Source organism: Plutella xylostella, chromosome 31, assembly GCF_932276165.1.
Source record: "Plutella xylostella chromosome 31, ilPluXylo3.1, whole genome shotgun sequence".
Taxonomy (NCBI): Eukaryota; Metazoa; Arthropoda; class Insecta; order Lepidoptera; family Plutellidae; genus Plutella; species Plutella xylostella.
Genome location: NC_064011.1, coordinates 3259832 through 3284682, shown reverse-complemented (window position 1 = coordinate 3284682; position 24851 = coordinate 3259832). Strand labels below are relative to the sequence as shown.

General features: G+C 36.8%; 2 protein-coding genes across 2 annotated transcripts in view; both read left to right on the top strand.

The window, feature by feature from the left end:
* Positions 1-24851, top strand: part of LOC105396595 (hemicentin-2) — a 302939-nt gene that overhangs the window by 131859 nt on the left and 146229 nt on the right. The window contains exon 2 of the mRNA XM_048632320.1: positions 23601-23844. Coding sequence (XP_048488277.1) covers positions 23760-23844 — 85 coding nt within the window. The 5' untranslated portion in view covers positions 23601-23759. The remainder of the gene's footprint in view (positions 1-23600; positions 23845-24851) is intronic.
* Positions 2259-4327, top strand: LOC125491124. The gene is made up of 2 exons (XM_048632319.1): positions 2259-2540; positions 2571-4327. Exon 2 carries the CDS (start codon positions 2657-2659, stop codon positions 3815-3817), a length of 1161 nt encoding a protein of 386 aa, XP_048488276.1. The 5' UTR covers positions 2259-2540; positions 2571-2656; the 3' UTR covers positions 3818-4327.

Below are 24851 nucleotides of genomic sequence, written 5' to 3'. Positions count from 1 at the left end.
ACGGTATTTTAGTACGGACTAGATGGAGTGTCAGTGCAAAAGAAATGTCCCGACAAATAACACCCCACTTCTACCACTAAGATCTCATTTTGCATTAGTTCGGTTAAAAATTTAGGACTTTGTTCATTGATACATCATCATCACGACCCATTACGTCCCCACTGCTGGGGCACGGGTCTCCTTCCAATGGAAGGGTTTTAGGCCTAGTCCACCACGATGGCCTAGTGCGGGTTGGTGGACCCCAACACAAGCAAGCTTGTGCTGAGAGAGTTGTCGGGTAAGTGGGCAACCCGACTGTCAGCTGTTTTCAAGCCGCCCGAAGGCCTCTGACTAGGCTTAACGACTCATTGATACAATGGTTAATACCATTCCATCTAGTTCGTGTTAAAATATCGGCTATATTTACAGTAAATTATAATATTATGTCCTACTAGCTGTTCCCGCGAGCTTCGCTTCGGAATAAGTTTTCCCGTGGGAATTCCGGGATAAAAAGTAGCCTATGTTCTTTCTCAGAGTCAAGACCATGTGTATACCAAATTTCATTCAAATCCGTTCAGTAGTTTTGGCGTGAAAGAGTAACAGACAGACAGACAGACTGACAGACAGACAGACAGACACAGTTACTTTCGCATTTATAATATTAAATAATATAATAATTTAATATTTTCATTAGGTTGATCTTAAAACGGTTTGACTGTAAACTAAATACGGACAGGTTTTTTGCTTTGTTTTTGTATATGACACAATATCTTTTTCGGATATCGTCACTTTCGAGAAAATAATTAAAATTAACAAATTGAAGGTCTATTAAAAGTTTTCACTAATTGGGTTAACGAATTTGAAATAGATTACTACGAGTAACAGGGGTGATTTTCTAGGAATTACCCACCGATCGCCCGATACTTTATTCGACTTAAGACACCCTTGGAAGTGCAAGAGTGGTTTAATGTGGAAAGATTCTATCATACTATACTTTCACCAAGGTGGCAAAACCTTTATAAATATATGGAGGAACTGCGCCTGCAATGCCGATGAAGTGGACGCACTTGTGTGAATTTCTATACAAACGATACCGATAGGTAGACGCTAACCTTATAAGACACAGAAAACTATAATAAGTAGTCTTCAAATCATCAATCAATCATGAGGCTGACTGTACCTCTAGTTTCCGGTAGGTCGCCGTATCTTTAGTAGTTACTACTGAAAAACCAACATCAAAGGTCTTACCTTTGAGAAAGGATCATCTTACATTGGTTATCTTTACGATAGGGGTTTTAAGACCACGCTTTGATGGCCAGTTAGGTATGTTCTAAGTTTAAACGTTAGGATCGAGTCTTAAAACTAAAAAAAGGTACAAAAAAAACGTTTTTTTTTACTGGAATTTATAACTTTAGTTTTGGACCTAATTTTCAATGTCTTGCTTTTGGTTACCTGTGGATAAAATACATGCCACTGTTTGAATTATGTTTTAGACACTGACAGATTGTCTTTTGACTGAGTATGTTTCTCGCACATTTCCGATATTGGCAGAGTGAGGTTAGGGCCAATAGCAACGCAGTAAAACAATTTCAGTACTCGTTTGTAAAAAAAATATTTTAGGTATAGTTAGGCTCAATCCTAAAATTGAATGGGTCTTAACTGTACGGATTTAACGCTGATAATGCCATAATGATCACAATACTGCTTACATGGCCCAGTATTAGTGTAATTAAGGGATCTACGCTTCGGGCTTTTTATAGATAATAATTAATCCATGGTTAGTTATCGTATAGCTTAAGATAATCTTATTTTATCTTAATCTTAAGATGAAAACCTTAGAGTAACAATATATTTACGAACAAGTTGGGGTGTTACAAAAACTAAGCAAAAACTGTTACGCATTTTGTTTATTGTCAGACAGTTTTAATTTCAACCTAATCACAGCCATTGTACCAATTAATAAAGTCAAAAATCTTCTTTCCGAACTAATGCAATATAAGATAGAGAGTAGTAGAAGTGGGGTGTTATTTGTCGAGATGTGTCTTTTGAAGTGAAACTTCATCTTGTGCGTACATTGTAAATCTTAGATGAAAACTCAACGTGTATTTCGAACAGTCGTGTGCCCAAGCCGGGATCTCACCCGGGACCCTTGACACAGCAGTCATAGTCACTAACCAGTGCGCCATTCGGTCACCAGCATATATGTAGGAGTAGGAGTATTCACTATGGTTATTATTCACCATGGTCGGCTTCCTTTTATGAATGGGTCTCTTGTAAATATGGCGTTTAGCAGGAAACATTGTTTTCTCATTTTGGGTGTAAATTAAATAAATAAAGATTGTTTAAGTGCATCGGCGGCTTTAATTTTCATCCCACAACTTTTGGGGGCTCGTCCGGGATGAGAATAAGCCAAAGGTGCTGAAGATGGTGTAAATAGATGTAAATAGTTATAAATAAGGGGGCGTGTTGGTGAAGGATTTCACACACGGCAAAGATGGCGGCGCGCACTAAAGCGAAATTATGGTGAAAATTCAAAATTAATAAAGTTGAAATAAATAAAGGTGAAATAAATAAAGGTGAAATAAATAAAGGTGAACAAATAAAAATAAAGAAGGTGATAATGATGTAAATACAGTGAAGGTGAAAAAAAGGGTGTAAAATTAATTACTAAGACGACATGATGATGACGGCGGCCCAACCCTCGTTGGTCAGCATTGAGGCGACAATCCCACGGTTCACGGGAGCGGACCCGACGTACCCGGCGGCAAGGTGGGTGGAGGAGATCAGTGACAATGCGGAGGTGTTCGGCTGGTCACCTTCACAGAAGCTGCTGATGGCGCGAAGGGCACTGACTGGGGTGGCAGGTCTGTGGCTCCGCAGTGAAAAGATGTTTAAGAGTTTCGACGAGCTGCAGCGGGCTCTGCTGGAGGAGTTTCCCTACGATGCCAACCCGAAGGTGATCCACGAGCTCATGACAAACCGTAAGAAGAAGCATGATGAGAGTTGTTATGAGTACATGCTGGTGATGAAGGAACTGGGGAAGCGCGGTGGATTTGAAGACTATGTGGCCATCCAATATATAGTTGATGGTATCGAAGACTGCGTGATACACAAGGTCATGCTATATGGTGTCTCGACGTATCCGGACCTGAAGGAAAAACTGAAGATTTACGAATACATGAAAAGTAAAATGGCCGCATCAGCGAAGGAGACGATTCAGACGAGTGATCCAAGACGACAAAAACAGAAGACTATCGAGTATGAAAGCACTGTGGCGACTCCAAGCGGCATAAAAGGTAAACGACCGATGGAGATGTCGGCAAAGCAGCCCTCGATGTTCGAAGTCAGGATGGACGAGGCGAATGATTATTCGAAAGAAAAGGAAGTGCTATCCATAAAGACGAAAGAGATCGAATACAACAAGAAAAACAAATGTCAACGTCAATGTCAAACTTTTGTAAATAAACAAGTTTTAGAAAATAAAAAAGAGGAACTTTGCAAAGAGGCGCCAATCGAGCTAAAGTGTATTAAGGAGGAAAATATTGATAAACAAAAAGTTGAAAAGGTGGTTGGAAAAGAGAGTTGTCCAGGTGAATTTGCTAAGAAGAAGGATGGCATAAAAAGGAGATATATCGATAATAAGAAGGCGTTTAAAAGAAGATGTGTAGAAAAAGATACACAGTACCAAGATGGTTTGATGGATAATGAAATATGTTACAAAATAAATAAGGAGAAAACTATGGAGAAAGAAATCGTGAAGAGGGTATACAAGAATGGTAATTTCTCTGAAAGGATTATAAAAGAAGAAAGGAAGAAAGATTACCATGTACTACGCTGAGTACATGAAGCCATTGCCTAGATGGGACACTGAGGAAGGTGTAGGTGATTTTTATAAGGTTTTATTTGTATGATGATGATGATGATGATGAATGTGTGACGAAGGATGAGTGTGTTTTAATTACGGTGGCATTTTTATTTCAATAGAAGTTAAGTTGTTTATGTAGGTATATTTGTTTGTTACATGAAGTGTATATTGTAGTTTTAATGTGTTAAGAAGTCACTAGAAGTTTCAGGATTAGTTGTTTTTGTTGTTTTCTAAATGATGTTTTAAGGTAGAGTCAGTAAAGATTTATGTTATTTGTTTTTCATAGTCTGAGGGCAGACTATCTGCAGGATGGCCGGGTTGTAGGAGTAGGAGTATTCACTATGGTTATTATTCACTATGGTCGGCTTCCTTTTATGAATGGGTCTCTTGTAAATATGGCGTTTAGCAGGAAACATTGTTTTCTCATTTTGGGTGTAAATTAAATAAATAAAGATTGTTTAAGTGCATCGGCGGCTTTAATTTTCATCCCACATATATTATGAATATAAGGGGTAGGTTTACCTAATAAAACACTATAGTTAAAACTGGCATAAAACCGTACAATAAAGCCTGATATTACACAGGGCAGACATTTATCAGTGCTCTCCCCACTGTCGGTGCATAACTTTGAGATAAATCTGCTTTTTTTTCTAATTTCACCTTATTATAAATTCCTTATTGCACATAAAAACATTGTACAAAGGCGAACTTAATGATAGTAGCATTCTCTACCAGTTAACCTTTGGTGATGTCGAGAAAGTGGTTGGTAGTGCGATAGGCTGAGAGGAGAGAAGTTATCTACTTAAATCGAGACACAGAGATATACTAACTTATACATAATAGCTATACAAATTATATACATACATATATAAATATATTCCTACATTATATTATACTATACCTACCTAATACATAATAATAATACAAAATATAATATAATATCATCATCATCAAATAAAATATATTAAAAATCAATTTTGTTGATCGTTCTGCACGTCTGTTGGAGGTAGTGCTGACGAACTTTGGCCTTAAAGATGTCTATAGACTTTGTCTGTCGTATATGTAGCGGTAAACTGTTCCACAAGCGAACCGCTGTCACAGTGAATGAACCTTACAAGGGCTTACAGCTGAAAACCAGAGCGCTGGGGCCTTTATTGTGTACAGCACATGCTGAGCTGGTGGCTTTTTGCTCTGGATAGCAACCATTTAGCGATAAGGCCGCCTATTGAGTAATATCCATTGTATACATTGTTATTTGTGTTCTGGTAAAAAAAGTATTCTATTATATTCTTTTGTATTCGTATATTGATGTCGATTCTGAAGACACGATTTCTAATTTTAGTGCTGGCAAAACCTTAAATTCTTTGTTTAAAATAGCAAAATTTTACAATTTAAAATAGCTCATTATTGACATAGCTAAAATTAAATTGTGCCTTCAGTATGTACCTACATAATTATTGTTCGCTGTATTTATAGTTATTTTCAGTGTGCCAAAATAAATTCTGTATCCTTAATAAATGCCCATCCTGTAGAAATACTCTAGGTCTACGCTTATTTTCTAGTTAAAACATAAAAGCTGTAGTAAACTAGTAAGTACATTAACATTCAGTACAGTCATTTGCGCTTCAGCGACTAAAAGATCATTACCTACAGTAATTGTCGTAGCTTAAGGTGGGATACACTGGCTTTAGAAAAATACCTTTAACCCAGTTAAGTTTTAATTTAAATATAATTATCAAATATATTTTGAATTAATTCTGATATAGAGAATTAATGGAATTTAGAGTACCTACAAAGACATTTAAAACTATTTTCTATTTGAAATGACTAGTACTGAAGAACTTCAATTTCATAAGAGAAAGACCTAATAGTATTATTCATAATTATACTTTTGTAATACCTAACATAAACTACAATGCGTGAACAAAATATTTAACCATCGCCCCAGCTTAAGCCTGAGTTTAAAACTAATAAAGTTAAGTCGCATTGTAGTACACAGTTATTCCCGGGTGATTCAAAACCTCCATAAAATTACACTTTTGACCGCGCCTGTGGAAATTATGGAGATAGGCGCCGGTGTTTGGCACAAGCGAAGGCGGGAATGATATACAGGGTGATGACAAAAAATAGTCTCAAATTTTTTGAACAAAAGTTGTGGATAATGACCCCCTGAGTTAACCCTTTTTGGCTTACAATAAGTACTACTTTAGCTACACTCCGTAGAAAGTTTACGAAATTCTCATAATTCAAAATCATAGAACAAAGCGGGCCTGGGTGTATTTCAAAGTACATAAACATAAGCAAATCCAAACCCAAAGCAATTTAAACTTTATCAATCATAGACCACTTGACTTGACCCAATAAATATCGGAACCTAAACCCTATTTCCAATCGAAAAGTACACTAGTGACAACGTAACTTGACCAAAACATTTTAAAAATGATCGGTTTTCCTCATCCAGCTTCTGCCGGCTACCGGCAAAAAAAGGCGTCCCACGCTACGCTTGCCTTTTCTCTCTGGTCTCCACTCGAGAACTCGTATACCGTGGGGTATCCTTAGATTAACAATATACATACGAACAAGATGGAGTGTCAGTGCAAAAGAAACGTATCGACAGATAACTTCTTCCACTTCTACCACTGACCTCTTGAATTATGTAGTTCGATTAGGAGATTTGTGACTTTATTATGGTTGTCGTGAGGTTGAACTTAAAACACACAATTTTCTTCGTATATTAATAATCCAACCGGTCATCGGCACACGTGACCGGCCATTTCAGCTGGCATATTTTGCCCACCTACTCAAATTCCGGCAACGTATGAAACAAAACGAAAAAAAAAACGCTTAAGCCTAAGCCGAAACCACGGCTCAACTTTTAATTGGCAAAGTTGAATGACAGAAAACGCCGTCCCTAATTATATTTGTGGACAAAAAGAAGAACAATATAATACATTTCGCGTGAACTAAGGATGTAGCTGTCACTTTGGACGCTTGTTAATGCAGCGAAATTGTTTGTGAGTTCGGAAAATGTGTTATAAATGTTCCATTTTTGTGTTAGGACTGAAAATAGTTGGCGCGTAGTATTTAAATGGCATGGCATAATAATTTAATATGTATATTTAAGGTAAGCTTTCACCTTTCGGCATCGTATGGATTTTCAAAAATGTATGGAAAAACGGCGTCGGCAATGCCGGTGAAGTGGACGCACTTTCTATACAAAGAATACTGAATGCGATGCGTTCGTTGCGTACGATGTCGAAAGGTGGACCTTTAGTGCTTAGTTTTCAATGGTATGAATACATAATAGTCCCACTGCAACCGCAGTGTAACCCTTGAATAGTCTTCACAGTCAGACGCAAACAAATGAGAGCATTCCAACTTGAATAGTGCATATTCTAATGAAACCAGCGCTCTCCGAATAATAACTTCCTCTGTAAGATAGCTGGCCAGTGCGGGTTTGGGTTAAAACGGAAACGGCTTCCGGTTTCGTAGGAGGTTTGTTAGTGCATTGAGACAAATGACAAATGAGTTGAAAGATGAATGTTTTTGTAGTTGTGTAAATTTTGTATAATTTATGGAACAGATAAAAAAATTATTAATTGCTAAATATTTTTTATGCTGCTGATTTCACGTTAGGTATGTACCTATACCCATTGAGTATGAATGGTCTGGAGACGAAATAGGCAGACGTTCCCCTCTGGCGGGGTGGTAGGCCAGAAAGGCCCACCGATTTATAAAAAATAGTTGCAGTCTCAATTTTCACTAGACTCAATCTAGTTGGCAAAGCGTTCGTTTCATAGAAAATGATTTGTATTGATTGATAGAATATCCGGATTCCGGATTTGATCACAGATTTGGTCATGGTTTATTTTTATTAGCTGTTTCCTAGCAACCAATGTCAAAAAAATGCAATAGTGATGTACCGGTAGGTAGATATGTATTAATAGACAAAAAAGGTCATAGTTGGGAAGCGTCCGTAGTCGAATTGGCTTCAGTAATCGTAACTGATCACTAAGGTTAAGCAACAACTGACACGGTCAGCCATTGGTAGGTACAGCATGAGTTACCGATTTCAAATGGTTCTTTTCTGGACACTTCCGTGCTTCGGACGGGACGTTAAGCCGTGGGTCCTGGTTGCTGCTTCGGCAGCAGTCGTTAAGCCTAGTCAGAGGCCGCCCGAAGGGGCGGCTTGAAAGCATCTGACCGCCGGGTTGCCCACTTACTCGACAACTTCAGTGCATTGTACTCATTCAAAAACGGCGATACGGCTCGCGTCCTATCACGTGAGTATAAATGTACAGCGAAAAGCGGGTGACTTCGTTTATTAATCATTCCTAATTAAATTTAACTATATCTAATTAATTTGAAATTAGTATTTCTAACCCATGTTCTCGAATTCATCGATAACACTTATCGATAATTGTTACATCCATTGGCAAGAAAAATGAAGACACTGTGTTCATTATTAAATGTCACTTCACGTAACCCTTATTGCTGGGAATTAAAACTCATAATGATATATTGTAAACGGTAAAATTTCCCCCCGCAAAAATTGGCAGACTTTTTTGTATCAAGAAAGATCGCTATGACGCTTCCCGAGGGTACACCCGAGTCCGCGTTGTTCTATGACCTATACCTATAGATTATTCTGTGGTGTAGGTGTAGGCAAGGAGTTTCACAGACATGCTGCCTCGGTATACCTACAGGGTGGTGCAAAAGTGTTATAGTAAGCCGAAAGGAGGTGACACTGTGAGTGAGTCATTCCATAGTTCCATACTATATTTGTTCTGCGAAAAATGTTATTCATAATGTACATGTGAGGCTCTGTGGTCTCTACTGCCTCTGTGGTCTAGTGGTAGAAGGTTCGCTTCATGACCCAGAGGTCCCGGGTTCAATTCCCGGGTGGGACCATCAATTTGTGTTTCTAAATTGTGGTTCTAAGTTTGGTTAGGACATAGAAGGCTGATCGCCTGATGTCCGAAACAGTGAAACGATCCATGCTGTGTCGTGTCGGTCAATCCGTCTCATTGGGCTATGAGAGTGATGGAACAGAGAGTGCTCCTGTGTACTGCGCACACACTTGGGCACTATAATCTACTCCTGCGTAGATGGCTGATCTCAATTGAGATTGGCCGCCGTGGTCGAAATTCGGCTAGGAGGACATTATCATTACATGTGAGGACAGAGGTATATGAAAATCTTGTTGTTCACGTGACTTACATTATGACTTATGAGGCTTTTTTGTTGTGAGTTTTCAAATGTTGTAGAACAAAAAATATTCTGAATGACTCCCAGAGTCAGAAAGACACCCACTCACCACCTATCAGCTATACGACTTTTTCAACACCCTGTGAAGAACATTGAATTATTCATTTTAATTTAATATAAAACTGGGGTGCACGGCTACCCTTTATTCAGATTCATATTTGAATTAATATTAGGTCATATAATACTAGCAATGTAAATTAAAAAAATAATACATTCTTGAATTCATAGAGGTTTATCACAAGTTTATCACTACTGGAATTTTAAGGTAAGCGTCAAAACGGATTGTCATTAAATGTATGGAGAACGGTACGGTCCACATTCGTACATATTATTTAATCCATCCATTAGATTAGTATCGTTTCGGCATATACCTATACTATGTACTCACGATGTTTTCTATCACCGTAACAGCACGTGGTATTATTTTACTTCAACTCCTTAATTGAAAACACGATTGAAAGAATTCATTGGTACAGCCAGGATGTGAACCCACGGCCTCTCGATTGAGAGGACGAGGCCTTATACATTAAGCCACCACCGCTTTTACGCTATACCTATAGGTACTATGATGTAAGTATTAAAATTTGCCGTCCAACTAGCGATCAACCAAGATATGATAAGGGTTCTGACACAATCAAAACTTACACATATTCTATAGAAAATATACGTTAATTCTCCTCCAGACTCTAGGAAGTCTATCCTAATGACTAGACATCCAGACTTGCCTAATATCTTTAGTCTAGATTCGAGAACTGGAGCAAACTGACAATAGGAATTCAATGAACGGATAAACTTAGATATGAAGTTTAATTGCTGGATTAAATCTGAGCTTAAGATAAAACTTTCGTCAGATAAAGTCTAGATTATTAAGCGCAATGAGGTTTTTTTTATTATTTTAAGGGATGATTTTTCAATGGTCAGATAAACGTCATCTGACGTATAAAATTGTTGCTGTCACTGTCTAATACAAACATTCAGACGTGACAGCATCAGAATTCAGAATTAATCCCTAGATAACTCTTATCTGAGCATTGAAAAATCAGCCCTAAAATGAAAACATCTGACAGTCGGGTTGCTCACTTACCCGACAACTCTCTCAGAACAAGCTTGCTTAGCACTTGCACCAACCTTCACTGGGCAAGCGTGGTGGACTAGGACTACCAAAACCATTCCTTCATTTAAGGAGACCCTTGCCCCAGCAGTGGGGTCGTAATGGGTTGTGTAATACAGACCTACTATTTTTGAAACATACTAAACAAGACCAGGCACGTATTGAAGATAATTTATTTATTATAATTTATTTATTATTAAATCAAAAAAATCTACCCTTTTTCACTCGCAGAGCTCTGAAATGGTAAAATAATTAAAAAAATAATTTATTTTAAATTTCTTTTCGGCTGAAATTGGTATGCTATGAAACGGGTTTGGCATAGAGCCCAATGTAATTGTTGTGTGATGAAAAAACCGGAGAAGTGCGAGTCTGAATCGCGAAAGCAGAGTTCCGTAACATTATCTATTACCTAAATCACATAACTTTGCTTTTCAAAAGTACACTCACAGGCAATGAAAAAGTTCCACTCACAAAATGCCGGCACCACAGGACCCCCATTTTTTCAAACATTTCATATAAAATCTAACAAAATATGATTGTTTTAGTTGATAATATCCTGACGCTCTGTTAAATGTACTTTAATGTTGCAGTCATTTAGCTAGTTTACGTTTAGGAGTAATTTTGTAGTTTTCTTATTGGAACCTTTTCATTGCCCGTGAGTGTATTAGTTGTATGAACATATTGAAATTTCGCGGTTGGTTACTAATAGGGAATATGCAAGTGGTTCAAATAAAGGTCAAATATTATTTATAATAAACTTTGTTGTTTCATAACTACGACTCCATCATTATTTTTGATTATAATTTATTTTTAAGCAAGTAAATGAAGTTGAAAAGTACAAAAAAACTTCGGTAAATTCTAACTTCCGAGAAACGTCACCCATTTTCTTAGGGCGGATGTGACGTCATAATTCTTTATATATCAATCTCAGAATAATAACTTCTTTGCGTTTGCGTATAGTTAAATAAATGTCAAGTGTAAACAAAGAAATGTTAATGTCACCGAGTATTTGTGATGCTCGTTGTGATCAGATACGATGGATCACATAAAAATTCTTCCAATACGAGTAGATCCTAGCCTCCTATAACCTCTCCACTTCTTGTTTGATATGCTTGTTTGTTTGCAAAGTTTAGGACTTTTTATATTTTTTGTTGGTAGTGTATGGGCTGTCACTAGTTGTTCTATTGTAATGAGGCGTAAACAGCCATTCGCTAGTCAACGAGCCACTCAAATATGCTCCATATTGCAACACAATAAAATTAAATTTGTATTGTAAGTATTATGACATGAACATGACACAAGTTGCTCTTTCTACTTTTAGGTTATAATGGCAGTCGTTAGTATATTTCAAAAGTTGTTATTTTTTTCTAAATTAAGTTATGGAAGAATACTCGTAATCAGAAGAACTGGACACATTAAATTTATTACGCAGTATGAACGAGTAAACTGTGGCCAGCTGCGGAAAAGGACAGCAAAGACTATTGAAAAGTCGAGAGCCGTGTCCCCAAATATTAGGGAATATGCATATATTTTTATACTCTTATTCGATAGTTTAGATAAGGGGGTTTAGACCTTTGAGATATGCACAATGGTTCCATTCAAGAGAGCCAGGTGCAGGTTCTTACACCCCCACAGATAATAGAATAGATAGAATGACCCACTAACCCTAGTCTCTCTTACTGAGAACCAAAGTTACAGTAAGTACTTACATACAATACAAATATTACTTTATATTCATATTGCCATAATAGCGTAATATTGTGTACAAAGGTCCTCTGGTTTGCGCGCTCCCATTTCAAAAGAGCTACTAGCAGCTATTTACGAGCTCCCATTACAAAACAGCCACTGGTCACACTTTATTACCACTATAAAACAGCCACTGATCACACTTTATACACTTCCTTTTTCGTTTGTTACCATGACAACATTGGTTTGTTGAAAATACAAAAGTACTCTGTGATTACTTGATTAGGTAAAAAATCTATGCCGACTGACGGGACTCATTATTCTGAGCCGTGAAATTAAACGATTATGACGTCACGACAGCCCGCCATCCTGACGGGAATTTCAAAGTGGTCGTGATGGTTGTAATTTTTTAACTTTCTTTAAAATACCTTAAATTACTTATTTTGGCGTTGAATTTTTTTTAACTATAATAAAGTGATGTAAAACTATCCAATAAAAGTATTAAAAAAAATTACGCATATTCCCTATTTGTAGTATTTGACATTAAGTTTAGCTGTCATTGTTCTAGGTCCAACGAACAACGATGTGATCCTATCCTAACTAATATTATAATCCTAACTAATATTATAAATGCGAAAGTAACTGTGTCTGTCTGTCTGTCTGTCTGTCTGTTACTCTTTCACGCCAAAACTACTGAACGGATTTGAGTGAAATTTGGTATACATACGGTATAGACCCTGGGAAAGCGCAAAGGCTACTTTTTATCCCGGAATTCCCACGGGAAAACTTTTTAAGGCGAAGCGAAGCGCGCGGGAACAGCTAGTATAGTATATACCTTTCTATAAAAATATGGAAAATGGATATCTGGAACTATTTAGAATGAAACTATGTATGGGAGATGTATAAATCATTTCGTAGTGTATTTACGCAGACAGTAGAGACTATTTTACAGTATAAATAAATTCACATTTTAACCAAAACTGGTGTAGCATGAAGCGTGAATAACAAAGATACGCACAGTTCAATCTCATGAATATTTACTTACCCCACAGTTACGTAAGTAGTACACAGTAAGGTCTGAAATTATCCCCTATTAACAACACTTTAGAGCTGAATTTCGCTCGGATTACGGTAAATATGGAATTATCTCAAATTCTACTGTTTTCGAGAGACACGCTTAAGCTTATGCTCCGTTTACAACTAGAATAGTTTTTCTTAAGTTTAGCAACTTAAGTAGAAGGGAAAGCAAGAAACGGCAAAATGATAATATTTGTAAAGTAAAAAGTAAAAGTAAAATATGCTTTATTGCCAAAATAAAAAATTAACTTACAAACTTAACTTAAACTTATTCTACACTATAACTAATTATGACTAAGTTACATTATACTACATATTTTAGTTAAAACAAGTACTTCAAATAAATTCAAATTTTCTTTTGGCAAATGGTGACATGCTCAGCATAAGTCGACGGATAAAAGGTTTTCGATTGACGCTGTTTTTCAGCATGCTCCAGTGTGTTTATTAGGTACATTAACTAGATTCTTACGGTGAAGGAAAACATAGTGAGGAAACCTGCACATCTAGATTATAGATGTGTACCCTAAGTGCATTGTTACTTATTCAAAAACGACGATACGGCTCGTGACCTATCACGTGAGTACAAATAATCAACAGCGAAAAGCGGATGGCTCGCCTACCTGTTAATGCAGAGCTACATTCAAAATTTCATAAAAATGAGTTCAGATAAAACTTGTATTTACCTACCAGATGTGCAAATTTTCACTTTAATTTCACTAACAAGTCTTAGGGCTGATTTTTCAATAGTTAAATAAGTATTGTCTGAGGAATTGAATTGTTGCCACATCTGCACCATTGAAAAATCAGCCCTTATCAGTAAACACTCGCTCAAGTTACTGGAACAAGCAAACGAGGCACAGAGACGAAGCTCCTATGACAACATGTATTTAAAAGATTTAACAATTCGCAAGAATTTTGCTACAAGTATTAAGTATTTTCACCGTTTAGATAGCAGAAGGAAGGAAAAGTTTCAATCCAAATATGAGGATTGTGTTTTTTTGTTGCGTCATATAACTCATTATATACCTACCTCTGTACTCTTATATATTATGATTGTGATAAATAGCCTGTACTGTATTTGTCTACATGAACATATGGCGGATTGACCACATAAATCACATGACCATAAATGGTACATAAAACGTACACGTGAATCATTATATTATCTCTTAAGTTTATTAATATAAAGCAGTGTCGAATTTGGGCCTCTCCCGAAAAGTGATCAGTGTGCGAATCATAAATATTGTCGAGTCAAGTCGATAATGTAATAAAGGGATACGCTGAAAATCAGCGCTGTATGGATCATAAGTATATTTGTGAATCCGGCAGCATTTGCTGAGCGTATTTCCAATTGCCGGAACAAACTATTGTGTACACCTATGAATAAGTAGTAAGTAAGTAATTTTTGATGTTGTTTTATATAACTATATTCTCTATTCTCTATTCTCTATTCTCTATTCTCTATTCTCTGTGGGGGTGTCAGTACCTGCACCTGGCTCTCTCGAGTGGAACCTTTGTGCATATCCCCAAGGTCTAAACTGCCTTCCTAAGCTTGGACCATTCCCCACCACGCTGGTCCACTGCGGGTTGGTGGGTTCACATATCTAGATGTGCTAAGTCTAGATATGCAGGTTTCCTCACGATGTTTTCCTTCACCGTAAGAGCGATGGTATACATTGTACTTAAATTCAGAAAAGAACTCATTGGTACATGTCAGCGCCGGGATTCGAACCCGCATCTCTTGAGTGAGAAGCGGGCGCTTACCCGACTGAGCTACCACCGCTCCCAAAATATAACTATAATAATATTATTGTTTAAAAATTTATGGTATCTATGTGTAAAATCATTAGGATTAAGTACTTATTGTGTTTGGCAATAAAAACCATTTTCTTTTCTTTCTTTTTAATAGTAGTTTTTAATAGTTTTTGGTAGAAAATGCTCTTAGCATTAAGCCCACCTTTTGTACATTTATTTTATATCTGTGCAATAAAGAATTAAATAAATAAATAAATAAATAATAGTAATTTGTAGATTTTGTAGGGCATCCCTGTCGGTAACCTTAGAAACGAGCCTATCGAATTAGTAACATTAGTTTGTCCTGTCAGCGACTGACCTCTACTGATTGGCCAATCCTTTCACCACGGTGACAAACCTTAGTCTATAGCTCTTGTGTTTGTTACCGACACGATAAGAATAAGATGATGAAGGCCTGTTGAGAAGGCCTAGCATGGGGCGCAAGAAGCGCAAGCCAAGACGTGACAAAAGTTTTCCGTCGCACTCGCTCTCGAAGCCGCGCGATATGAGCACGGAAGAAAACTTTGGTCACGTCTTATTTAAGCGTCTTGCGCACCATGCTAGGGCTTCAGGTTTGGAGTAGACAAGTTCCTACTTAAGTAACGTTGTAGTTTACGACAAGGAAATGTCTTCCAAAGTGGTTCCTTTCATCAATAATATTACGGAACTCTAAAAGCTAGACATTTTGTCACCGCCTTAGCCATGTGTAGGCAGTAAAAAATATATAGGTAAAGAACGCCAGATTTATTACGAAGATTTCAGTTTGAGTGAATTATTGCCGACATAAAGTATGTTTATTGTAAGTTTATTGAACCGATTTTGGATTGAGATGTGATGTTATGTCGTTATACTTAATCCATAGATAATACCTACTTCTGTGCTTGTACTTTTTCTCGAATTTACTAATTCCCATAACCTAACCATCGTTAAACCCCCGATATATTCAACACTAAGTGCCAATTTCTCCATAGTCGGTTAGAGCATAACCAGGTATTAGTGGTTGACTTTTGACACATCTGTCAAGAATTTTATATGGAGATGACGTATTGATAACCCTGGTCGGTTAGATACCCGATTATAGAGAAATTGACACTAAAAATCGCATAACTTTTCAACGGCTAAAAGCCTTTTTGTTAAATATAGCTAGGAACACTCTGGGTAACATTACCTATGACGATCCAAAAAACAAATAAAAAGTTGGTTCAGCTATTTGAGAGCTATGCTACCACAGACACACATACAGACACGTTAAACTTATAGCACCCTTCTTTTTCGTCAGGGGTTAAAAATTAGTAAGAAAAGGATTATGGAGGGAAAGGATTCTATCAAAAGTGACGAAATTAATCGTACATGGCGTTAGAAAGGTCAAATCATTCCACGCTAAAAGCATTGGTAGGTAACCCGATTTAAAATTCACCGTTCAGGTAAAACATTTGTTTGTTGTGTCTGGTAAATAAATGTTCATTTATTTAAATTTATTATGCTTATACGGGAATTAAACCGAATCGCTGTGTTTTGTGCTCCCGTAAGCTCCAATTTAACCTTAATTTTCAGAATGAAGTCCTCTTTATGTTTTTGTGCGGAGCGGGTAGGTAAATCCGAATTTTGTAATTCCGAAATTCGCGTATTGGACTTATTAACAACGTAATTATTTCTTTACTAGCTGTTCCCGCGCGCTTCGCTTCGCCTTAAAAAGTTTTCCCGTAGGAATTCCGGGATAAAAAGTAGCCTATGTTCTTTCCCAGGGTCTAAACCGTATGTATACCAAATTTCATTCAAATCCGTTCAGTAGTTTTGGCGTGAAAGAGTAACAGACAGACAGACAGACAGACAGACAGACACAGTTACTTTCGCATTTATAATATTAGTTAGGATAGTTAGGATAACACATTTATTGACACAACACAAATAGTGAAATTCATAAAAAGCGCTAAAATATTGTATGGGAGTTGAGTGACGGTTCGCTGGGGCACATGCCGTCACTCTGCTCAGGCGCAGTATGGTAGCAGTCAGTGTCCATCAATGAGTTAACATAAAGAATGCTGGTATGGACATAGGCCTATTTTAAGGAGCGCCCTAAAGTAGCCGAAAGCCTACGTCTAGTTACATAAATCTACTGTAAAAATAATAGTACAAAGAAATATACCACAATGCATAAGTTAACTATGCTCGTAAAATAGTGTTTTTTTTCTATGGCCAATTCTATGGGGTAGCGAAACGTGATGAAATCCCATTATCCTAATCCTAACTTCCTAACTAATATTATAAATGCGAAAGTAACTGTGTCTGTCTGTCTGTCTGTTACTCTTTCACGCCAAAACTACTGAACGGATTTGAATGAAATTTGGTATACATATGGTCTAGACCCTGGGAAAGAACATAGGCTACTTTTTATCCCGGAATTCCCACGGGAAAACTTTTTAAGGCGAAGCGAAGCGCGCGGGAACAGCTATTTACTTATATGTGTAATTCTCAGAGAAAAGATCTTTCTGCTGCGCTAATCACAACTCTATCTCGTTGCTTTAAATGTGCCGATTGCATGATAGCCATCTTTTTTAACTCCACATGAAAAACGTGTGTGTATATTTCTGTGGTAGATTTTCGATTTGTTTATTTCGGGGCAAAGTTAATGTTAGCCCGAGTATTCTCAGCTATATTCAATAAAAACCGGCTTTGCCGTTCAAAAGTTATGTCACTTTTAGTGCCAATTTCTCCATAGACGGTTAAAGCATAACCAGGTATTAGTTGTTGACTTTTGACACATCTGTCAAGAATTTTATATGGAGATGACGTATAATTTATAAATCAACCCCTGTCGGTTACATAGCCGAGTATGGAGAAATTGGCACTTAGTGTTGAATAATAATAATAATAATAATAATAATATATGGGGACATCTCACACACGGCCATCCGACCCCAAGCTAGGCAGAGCCTGTGTTATGGGTATCGGACAGCTGATATATCTACACAAATACATAGATAGATAGATATTAAATATAAATATCAACACCCAAGACCCGAGTACAAATATCTGTCTTTAAACAAATATCTGCCCCAGCCGGGAATCGAACCCGGGACCTTCGGCATAGCAGTCAGGGTCACTAACCACTACGCCATTCGACCGTATAACGACTTATGTCGGGGGCGTATTCGCCTAATGTCGGGGGTTTTTAACGATGGTTAGGTTATCGTCAAGCTAGACTGAACCCCGGGTTCTTTAATTACGTGGAGGGAGAGGATTAGCTGCGTCGTGCGACGACGACGGCGTTGCGACGTGCCGGCAACGCACCGCCGACGATTTGTTTGACGAGGCCTCAGAAAACGGGCTCTGCCGCAACGACCCTTATACAGTGTCACAAACTTATCTGTTCCGGTAAGAGCGAACTAAATTAATCCATATCTCATTATTTACTAATGAATTATATATTGACATAGATTAGACGGGTTTATTAAAACCACAAGAGCGAATTACCACTACTGGAAAACTTAAAATCTTATAGAATGAAGAAATATTACACATTTACGTGAGCTGTCACCGGAACAGATAAGTTTGTGGCACTATACAAGGGATTAGTTGTTGACTTTTGACAGATCTGCCAATAATTGAATACAGATATTTTATTTTTACATGACACTTATATTGTAACAGGATGTTATTGATCTAACAGACTATGGAGAAACTTTGGCTTAGAATTTTATTGTTGGAGTTAAAAAACGAACTGTGTTGCGGGCAAAACATTCACATTTCAAAGGTTACTTAGTTGCAAGTGAAAAGTATAAAGAATAAAACTCAATGTAAACACATACGTAATAAACATTGAATTTTACTTGGTTAAATAAAACTTAAATACTTAGAACACCTAATATAAGTCCACCCTTGTACTTTTATTTGTAATATTTGTACAATAAAAGAGTTAAATAAATATAACACCCCTCTTTAAAACACGGTGCGTTTTAACCATGCTATATGCGCTTTAGGTCTGACTGAATAGGTCATAACTTCCCTACTTTGATGTTAAATCAAAAAAAGAGTCGATTCCCAAAACCGTTTGGGAATGCACCGTAACTTGAAGAATGGGCTTTAAGTCGCGCCAATTTCGCCCAGTCACGCGGGAATTAGGTTAAAAAATTACTTTTAGCTAAAATTACTAAAGTTATTTGATCTCAGCCGTCTCGGCCATTGACAAATTACACGCTGAAACGTACTTTGGCAGTTCCTTATTCAATGAAATACGATGATTTATACAAAGGAGAAAGGTTAGTCATGTTTTCGTGTATGTTTGTCGTAATAGTTGCATTGAATTTTTGGTTGTTGTGTCGTGTGTGAGTTACAGAGCAAATTCTGCCATTTTCGATACTCGGTTTTAGGGAACACAAAATGTGTAGCAAATGTATAACCTGCCTTTATGGTTTCAATTTAGAGACATGACCAAAGTCAATACCTTTACGATTAGTAACAAATTTAATATATGTGCTTATCAAAAACTGGGTGATAAAAAAACTAAATAGGAAGTTTTAAGAATCATCTTGGATGACTATATTTTTTTATCATCACCTTCAGAGAATACTTATACAGCAAGATAAACTAAAATGAAAATAGCAATATTTTGAAATAAAATAATATAATTTTAAAGCTTAAAGCCTATTTGAACAATGGACAATATTATGATGAAGTGATGAATAGCATGGCAACTGTCACTTACTCTCACTCTCACTCTCGATGGCTCGTTGACCCGAAGTGGATCTTGGCCTCCGCTACCAAAAGACGCCACTTCTCTCTGTTCTGCGCAAGTTCTCGCCAGTTGTCCGCTTTGAGCTCGCGCAGATCCTTCTCCACCTCATCTCTCCAGCGATACTTGGGGCGACCGACTGGCCTACGCCCAACGGGTCGCGCTTCGTATGCCATCCTAGCCGCCCGATCCTCTCCCATTCTTTCTACGTGCCCGAGCCAGCGGAGTCTTGCAGCTTTAGTCTCTCCAATTATGTTGGGCTCGGCCATTAGGTTTTCGAGTTCAGCATTTCTACGGATCCTCCAGGTGCCATCATCGCGTTTCGTGGGGCCAAAGAGCTTACGTAAGATAACTATGAACAAAGACAGTACGCGACCTGTTATTATTAGTTCAAGTTGTGTACCTGAGAAACATAGAGTCGAACATAGCTAACTCTGCAACAGAACCAAGTTAATTAGGGCCGCAATTCCTTGTTATTACTCACACTGACGTACCCTAGACCTACAATAATATTGTGAAATATATTTATTGTGCAATAAGTTTTCAATCCAAATGACGTTTCAATATTAACCTAGACGATGAATTTTATTGCATATTTGTCAATATTGCGCAATATAATTGATCGTCTGGGGTCTCTTCCTTCATTCATACCATTATGATTAAAAAAATGCATTAAAATTGGCCAATCCGTTCAGAAATCACATCCTTAGACGAACACACCGACCTACCCACTTATAACATCCCTTTTTCCCCAACTGCGTTTAAAAACAAGAGGCACAGGCTGGGGTGGTTTTAAAAATCTTAAATGCAGGAAAAAAATGGACGACTTGACCCATTTCTGTAGAAGGCTTGACCCAAAAAGGGGTTACTTTACAGCCTGTAAAACCACCTGTAGTAGTTTGTGAAACACTCTCGTAACCACAAGCTTGTGTTGAAGGTAAAAGGTGTTATACGTTTGCTTTTTGTCAAATGCCTATAATAGCTAAAATGGTTTGTCGTAAATTAGTATAGTAAGTGCCAATTTCTCCATAGTGGGTTAGAGCGTAACCGGGGATTATTGATTGACTTTTGACACATCTGTCAAGAATTTAATATGGAGATGACATATAATTGATCAACCTTTCCCTGGTTACGATCTAACCGACCATGGAAAAATTTGAGCTAAGCCAGGGAGTGACTCAGCTCATCACTCTGAACAACTTTTGTTCCGCGATTTCTGAAAGAACTAGAAATTCGAGTCAGTGTCATGAGGAATAAAATACAGTGAACAATAAAAACTTCCAGTATTTATAGCTCTTAGTTACTCCTAAACGGAAAAAGCCACCTTTAGTGCCAATTTCTCCATTCTCGGTTAGAGCATAACCAGGGAGTAGTGGTTAACTTTTGACACATCTGTCATGAATTTTATATGGAGATGACGTTTAATTTATAAATCAATCCCTGTCGGTTAGATAACCGACTATGGAAATCAGACTATTACCAACCAACAACGTAAATATTTTATCTTCAAATTTTAAAAGAATGTGGCAAATCGGTGTGGGTAATTTGAGGGTGGAACTTTTTCATTACTCAATTTGCAACATAAAAAGTGCGTAGGTATAGGTATTTTTGTAAAAATTGATTGATTGGCGATATAAAAAGTTGTCGCTTCCTCACAACGATATGATATTAATTGAATAATTCTTAATAATGACATTGTATTCGATGCTTATGTGATAAATGTTTTTAGTAAATTTATGAAAATAATGTTGGCAAAGATTTAATTAATTTCTTGTAACCTAAATTATCCACAAAAATATTAAAATAAAAAAGTTTATGAATTAAAAAGTTGTAAACATACATCATCCTTGAATAACGTCCATACGATATATATACTTAAATATCTTTACAAACCATGAAAAGCAAGGCTTTATATTTTATCATGAACATCATACTCGTACATGACTATACTTACAAGTAACGCCTGAGAAATTAAGCAAATAACCTAGAATTTAATTTGACTCTGCCGAAAATTATTTTTCATTTTCCGAAATTAAAATCGAATGCGCCGTCGATAACGCGAGCGCCGCAGTCATTAAGGCTATCAATCAGGGGTGTCAAATGACAAGATGACACCGGAATGACAATGGCGAGATTGACAATGACATACACGGTGTCAATTGGGCACACACAAGTGGTCGACACTCAATGGACACCTTAAAATTGACCGCGCGGTTAGACGGTTTGTAAAGTCGGGGTTTGACCCGTTTTTTTTTAAATCCTGTAAATGTAAGTATTATATTATTGAGGTATGATGAGGTTAAACTTTCAGTGAGTCTATACAATTTTTTTTAAAGCCTGTAAAGTATTGTTTTGTATTTGTTTCTTATCTAAAAATAAGAGTGGTTTGAAGCTGATCTATCTATTCCTTTTCTTTATTTATAGGTAATTCACTTGTGCATCAAAATATTCACTTCAAGTTAATAAATTTTATATTTCTTTGACAATTACCTTTTTTTCTCATTTCAAGAAGGACGCAAAAATGTTAGAAATAATGTCGAAGTTATTATATACTAGCTGTTCCCGCGAGCTTTGCTTTACCTTAAAAAGTTTTCCCGTGGGAATTCCGGGATAAAAAGTAGCCTATGTTCTTTCTCAGAGTCTCGTCTAGACCATATTTTATGTATACCAAATTTCATTCAAATCCGTTCAGTAGTTTTGGCGTGAAAGAGTAACAGACAGACAGACAGACACAGTTACTTTCGCATTTATAATATTAGTTAGGATTATTAACCACATTATTTTTTGTTAAGGGTCCAGCTCGCCAAGTCTAGCGAGTTTATAACAGAGAGAATGAATGATTCTCCGAAGTATTCGGCTCAGATTGGCCAGTAAAAGTGTTCCAATCAGACCCGCGGAATTGCCCCACTTGATGCCTGCAGTATTATACATGATAGTGGGGCGAATGTACCGTCAGCAATGAGAGTTATTTTACATTCACGGGCAAAGAAATAGTTCCACTTACAATATACACACCCCAATGCCTCAAATTTTTTAAACATTTTATAGGAAATTTGAACAAAATATTAATGTTATTAGTTGCTAATATTCTTATGCGCTTAATATTGCAAAATGCGTAATTAACATAGTTTATTTCCGTTTAGTAGTAAGTAATTTGGACATTTTCACAATGGAACTTTTTTATTGTTCGTGAGTGTATTATGAGACAAAACAAGAAAATTTATTACCACCTATCAATTATATTAGCACCTGATCGGGGCTATTTTTTAATTATAGCGGATACGTTTTTAGCTGTGTATTTGATAGTGGCACTCACAGACCTGTATTTGAGTAGACAACGCAAGTGCATGTACTTCGCGTGTAAAAAGGGAGTGAAATTATCTTCCTTTAGCGCAGTGTCATTAGGGACGTTCCTAAACTAAATCGTTCAAGTGACGTGACTGACGTGACAGTAGGTATAAAAATAATGGCACGCTTGGTTTCTATACAAGGAATGAGACAAGCGTTGTCTATTCAAATACAGGTCTGTGGTGGCACTATACAAACACAGATCTGAGAAGGGCTAAATTTTAAGTGCTCTTAGAAATGTTAAATTACCTAAGTCCGACTATGAAGTCCTGAAAACGGAAGTGGATCTTAACTAATTATTAAATACCATATTTAACCGATCTTTTATATTTATTAAACGACAAATCCGTTAAATAAAAAGTCATTATAAATCGGTATTTTATTTTTAAAATTTACGTTAAAGAAAGTAAATAGGTACCTGACAATGATAAAAAGTCTTAGCAAAATCGCACTCTTTATTGTCAGGACTTTATAGTTTGACTCTAAGTATATTATTTTATACAGTTACGAACAAAATAAAAGTCAAACAAATCGTTTTAAGAACACAACACTCTAGATCTCAGGCCACGGCCTTTCATTCCTCCCAGCCCTACCTCCTATCTGTGTAAGCGCGACAGACTAAAAGACCAAAAAGTTCCATCCCTATTTCTACAAATCTAATACTAGCCATCGCATAATTTATTTAGAACATAAAGTTTGCGGCAAAATTCCTTTTTTAAATCTCACTTTTTTTGTTCCAGATCCAACCAGCCAGCGCTCGTGAGCGGTCGCATTCGGAATTCGAATTTCCAAAAACAAAATGCAGTGAAGTGTCAAGTGCGTAGTGATGTGACAGTGATGCGCCGCGATTGCGGTGTCGATATCGATAAACTGCTGTCGATAGAGGCGTGACCGAAAACATGTCGTGGTTATCGACTGTTTTTTTGAGTTTGCTGCTGCAGTACTGCGTTGAGAGCCAACAGGAGATACTTATTGAAGAATCAGGTATGTGTCTTTTTTTTACATTTTTGAACATATAGGGCTTTACCACAAAAACTTAGACAGTATTTAACAGACGTTTAGCGCTGTCAAACGCCTAGAAAATTTGTCAACTTTCGTTTTAAACACTTCGTAAACAGTGTTTAAAGTTTTTTGTGGTAGAACAGATAAGGTCCTACCATCATGCTAAGCACTGTCAGTTGGATGTCAAACGCCTTATAAATGACTGTGTCCAATTTTAATTTTGACACCCACTAAACAAGTTTTTTTTTTATAGTCACACAGTTAACATCAAACATGTTAGATTAGGTTAGGTTTTTAATACGTAATTTTTTTTCTCAATTGTCTTTTCATAATCTCTAGGATTTAAGGAGTAAACTTTTGGTCGCATTTTAGTTAAACTCAAATTTATGTGGATTAGGTTGTCTATACTAACTTAAATCAATAATACTCAGCCAAACATTTGATAAAACACGCCTTACAGTATATGAAAAACAAATAGTTGAAGATCAACATTAAATTCTTGTATAAACAATAAAACGGCGTGAGTCGAACAATGTAGACTTTATTTGTCTTGTAGCGACCGCTATCCTTATACAGGAGGATTACTCCAGTTTTACAAGAAAGAAAGAAATAAAGCAATACGTACAATACAAAGCAATCTATCCAATCGTTTAAATCATCTACCTGTAGGTATAGTTCTATGTATATAATTCTGATATTTTTATAACGTATTAAATACTCTCGCGAAAAAATTTCAGTGACATTCAGTGATAGCACTAAATTACTTCCAAACAGAAAAGAGTCTGCAATATTGAAGTACATTTAAAAGCGCATCAGAATATTACCTACCAATTAATTCAATATTGTTCTCAGTTTTTAAATTACCTATATATTTAAAAATAATTATAATAATATTGCACGTGAGTTCATACACTCAGCCCCAGTTAAGTGGTTTTACATTACTTAAATTGTAATTCCAAAATTGGGAGTAGTCCCACAGAGTCGAACAT